This window comes from Triticum dicoccoides, chromosome 3B (genome assembly GCF_002162155.2).
Source record: "Triticum dicoccoides isolate Atlit2015 ecotype Zavitan chromosome 3B, WEW_v2.0, whole genome shotgun sequence".
Taxonomy (NCBI): Eukaryota; Viridiplantae; Streptophyta; class Magnoliopsida; order Poales; family Poaceae; genus Triticum; species Triticum dicoccoides.
Window position 1 is genome coordinate 10,288,374 of NC_041385.1, and position 3,921 is coordinate 10,292,294.

Sequence of the window (3,921 nt, forward strand, 5' to 3'; positions counted from 1 at the left end):
GACCAAATGGGCTATATATGTCAACCTATTCGTGCCAACCTTTGTAAAGATCTTAAAGCTTACACCGAGAAGACATATCGGTCTAAACTGCTCAATGCGAACCACTTCCACCTTCTTTGGCAGCAACGTTATCGTTCCAAAGTTGAGGTGAAATAAGTTTAAGTGGCCGTCGAACAAATCATGGAACATAGGCTTAAGATCACTCTTTATGATATGCTAACATTTTTAATAAAATTCCGCCGGGAACCCATCTGGCCCAGGCGCTTTATTATGCTTCATTTGCGTTATAGCATCGAACACCTCTTTCTCGGTGAAAGGGGTAGACAACACCTCATTCTCTTCTAAGTTGAGTTGCGGTATGTCCCCGATCACATTCTCATCAAGAGAAACAAAACTTTCTTCGGGTGCTCCGAAAATTTTCTTATAGCATTCGGAAATGTATAGTTTTAGGTTCTCGTGGCCTACAATTGTACCCTCATCTTGTTCTAGCTGTATTATCTTTTTCCTCCTATGCTTCCCATTAGCTATCATGTGAAAGAATTGTGTATTACCATACCCTTGGACAATCTTAGAAACCTTTGCTCTAAGTGCCCATTTCATCTCCTCCTCTCTCATAAGGGCTTGTAACTTCTTCTCAGCCTCATTCTTAATATCTCTCTCTGAAGTATTAAGAAGTATGGATTCCGCTTTCACATCAAGTTCATTAATAATTTGTGTCAATCTTTACTTTTCCACTTTATAGATACCACTTTGATGTTTGGCCCAGCCTCTCAAAAACTGGTGTAGGTGTCTAATTTTGTTTTGCCATCTCTCCACACTAGAAGACCCTCCCATGTCTTTGGCCCATTCAGCCGCAATGAGCTCCATGAAGCCCTCCCTCTCAAACCATCCTAATTCAAAAGAGAAGGTATTTTTGTTTCCCACATGGGTCGCTTCCCCGGAATCAACCAGTAGTGGGGTATGATCAGAGATGGCCCTCTGTAGGGCCTGAACAGTAACCATCGGAATTTTTTGTTCCCACTCAACATTAGTGAGGACCCTGTCCAATTTCTCGTAAGTAGGAATTGGCAAAGAATTGGCCCACATGAATTGCCTACCAGTGAGGTCAATCTCCCTCAGATCGAAACTTTCAATTATCATATTAAACATGAATGACCATCTTCCATCAAAGTTATCACTATTTTTTTCTTCTTGTCTTCTAATGATATTGAAATCTCCCCCACCAGAATTGGCAACCTTTCATCCCCACAAATTCTCACCAGATCTGCGAGGAATTCCGGTTTAAGCTCTGGTTGTGCCGCACCGTATACGACCACCAAAGCCCAGCGGAAACCGCCAATTTTCGAACTTACACAAAATTTGACAGCAAAATCACCGTGGACCACATTCAGTACCTCTAAAGTTTCGCACTTCACCCCAAGTAGTATCCCTCCGGATCTCCCCCTTGGAGGTAAACAGTGCCAGTCAAAATCACCCCCCCCCCTAAAATGGTGTTAAGAAACTAGGAGGTGAAATTATCTCTACCCGTCTCCAATAAAGCCATAAAATCTAATTTTTGTTCTAATGATGTATCGCTAAGGAATCTCCTTTTAGCCAAGTCCGCCAGACCTCTGCTATTCCAGAATATTCCTTTCATATTTCATCAATTTTTTTCTTTTGTTTAACTCTCGCACTCCGACGCACCGCCGATGTAGGATAAACCTTCCTCTTCCAGGTTTTTTGGTTTATCCTTCATCTCCTGAACATGAGCATCGGTGTCGGAAGTGGCCTCTGGCTGCAAAGGGCCACATACCCGTCTGGAACCATAACCTCCTCCTCCGCCTCTGAGCCCTCCGTGGGGACCAAATCCTCATAGAGACTCGGAAGTGCAGTTACTCTAAGATCATTGATATCTGCTTCATTCATGGGTTTTACCACTGCTAGATGTCGTATTAAATCCACAACTCTATCTGTCTCTAAATCTAGGAGATCATTAATTGATTTTGCGGTTTCTTTGTCATTACTACCAAGAGAGATCCCTAGGTTGTTGACTTTATCAACAATATCATGCTCAGAAAAGTGTACACCACCATGAGGTCGGTCCTACCATGGTACTTTAAATGTTACTAATTCTTCCAGTTTATTACTCGATTATTTGTTGTACTCTGCACAAGTATCTTCTTTTATCTTTTGCTTCTTCCCACAGCTGATTGGAAGTCATTGGTCACAAGAAAGATGCATCGTGTCCACTTAGAGCTCTATGTTCGCTCTCAACACGGTGCCAACCTTCTGTAGTTTAAAGGAGTTTTTGTACCTTGTGTAATTTGAGGACTTGGTGTTGATGTTTCCATTGTTGTTACAGCGTGTGTGTATTCTCCGATGGATGTTTTCATTATGATTGAAAGTTTACTATTTGACCGGACACAAATCCGGCTGGTTGGTGAGGTACAGTTTTTTATATTCTACTGAAAAGGGATATTACTGACTGGTCACCACCCGGTCAGTTATCACTGACCCGAGCTACTTTTTTCCCCATGGATACAGCAAATATTGACGTATCAGAATCATATAAGAGCAACGTCAAGAACGGATACAATCCTGAGCTACAGAAGATGAGATGACACACCCTGTAGTAGTGCCAAGCATGATTGATTGCATTGATTTTTTTGTCTTGTGAAACGAGACAAAAACCACTATAGTATTCTGCTACAGCAGGCCAGCCACAACGTCGACGTGGTCAAACTCGCCAAGTAAACAATTTTTTAGCGTTGACGTGGTCAAACTCGCCAAGTGACATGCATGGGTGCTAAATCCCTGGTTTGCTCCGAGACTCCAACAAGGCCCTGCCAAAACCATGCAAAGTGAAACCCACTATGCATGTAACTAAACTAAGACAAGAGACCAGAATCTGAAAAGCATTTAGTCTAGATTTAGGAAGTAATGTTCAGCATATAGCTCTTAGAGAATTAGTCCGGCGGCAACCACATGGCGTCCACCACCTGAAGGTGCGTGCACGGTGACGTACCTCACCCCATCCTACCATTATTTAAGCATCACATCTGCCATTGTTCCCTCCAAGACAAGAGCTCGGTTCATCATCCTCTATCCTCAATCAATCAAAACCATCATTGTCCTTCCGACGTAGCAATGGCGAGCAACGGGCTCATCGCCGAGAAGGACCCGCTTTCCTGGGGCGCTGCGGCGGCCGAGCTCACCGGCAGCCACCTCGACGAGGTCAAGCGCATGGTGGCGCACTTCCGCCAGCCTGTTGTCAGGATCGTGGGCGCCGGCCTCAGCGTCGGCCAGGTGGCTGCCGTCGCCCTGGCAAAGGATGGTTCGAACGTCACCGTGGAGCTCGCCGACGAGGCGCGTCCCCGCGTCAAGGCCTGCAGCGAGTGGATCCTGGACTCCGTGGCCAATGGCGGCGACATCTACGGCGTCACCACAGGCTTCGGCGGCACCTCCCACCGTCGCACCAAGGACGGGCAAGGCCTCCAAGTTGAGCTCGTCAGGTACAAGTCACCTCCTACAAAATTCTGCATCTCGACATCTCAACGTCGTGTGGATTGGTTCGTCTGCCAAGGCGGGCAGGGTATGCATGCTATTATTTCTTTTTTGACGGCGTGTGCCTGCTAATTTAATTTAATTTAGTGGAGCACAAGAGGTTTATACGTCCACACACACAAAAGATAGAGCTCTGCCGTCCTAAATCAAAAAGAGTCGTTAGATTGTCTTTGTGTGATGGCTAATATTATTATTAGCTCTCGCTGAGATAAGATCATATGAGAGGCCATTAATGATTGTGTAGGGCTAATACGGAATTTTTACTTCCCCGTATAAGAAAATAATTTAAATTCAAATAAGCAAAAGGTCTATCAGTTCAAATTAATGTTATATATGTGTATTTTAATCTTTGTTTGGCCCCAAGGAGGTGGTTTTTGT

General features: G+C 44.5%; 1 protein-coding gene across 1 annotated transcript in view; it reads left to right on the forward strand.

Annotated features, from left to right (window-relative positions):
- Positions 1-3,126: 3,126 nt before the first annotated feature.
- The window catches only part of LOC119280476 (phenylalanine ammonia-lyase-like), a 4,244-nt gene continuing 3,449 nt past the window's right edge, over positions 3,127-3,921 (forward strand). The window contains exon 1 of the mRNA XM_037561308.1: positions 3,127-3,491. Coding sequence (XP_037417205.1) covers positions 3,127-3,491 — 365 coding nt within the window. The remainder of the gene's footprint in view (positions 3,492-3,921) is intronic.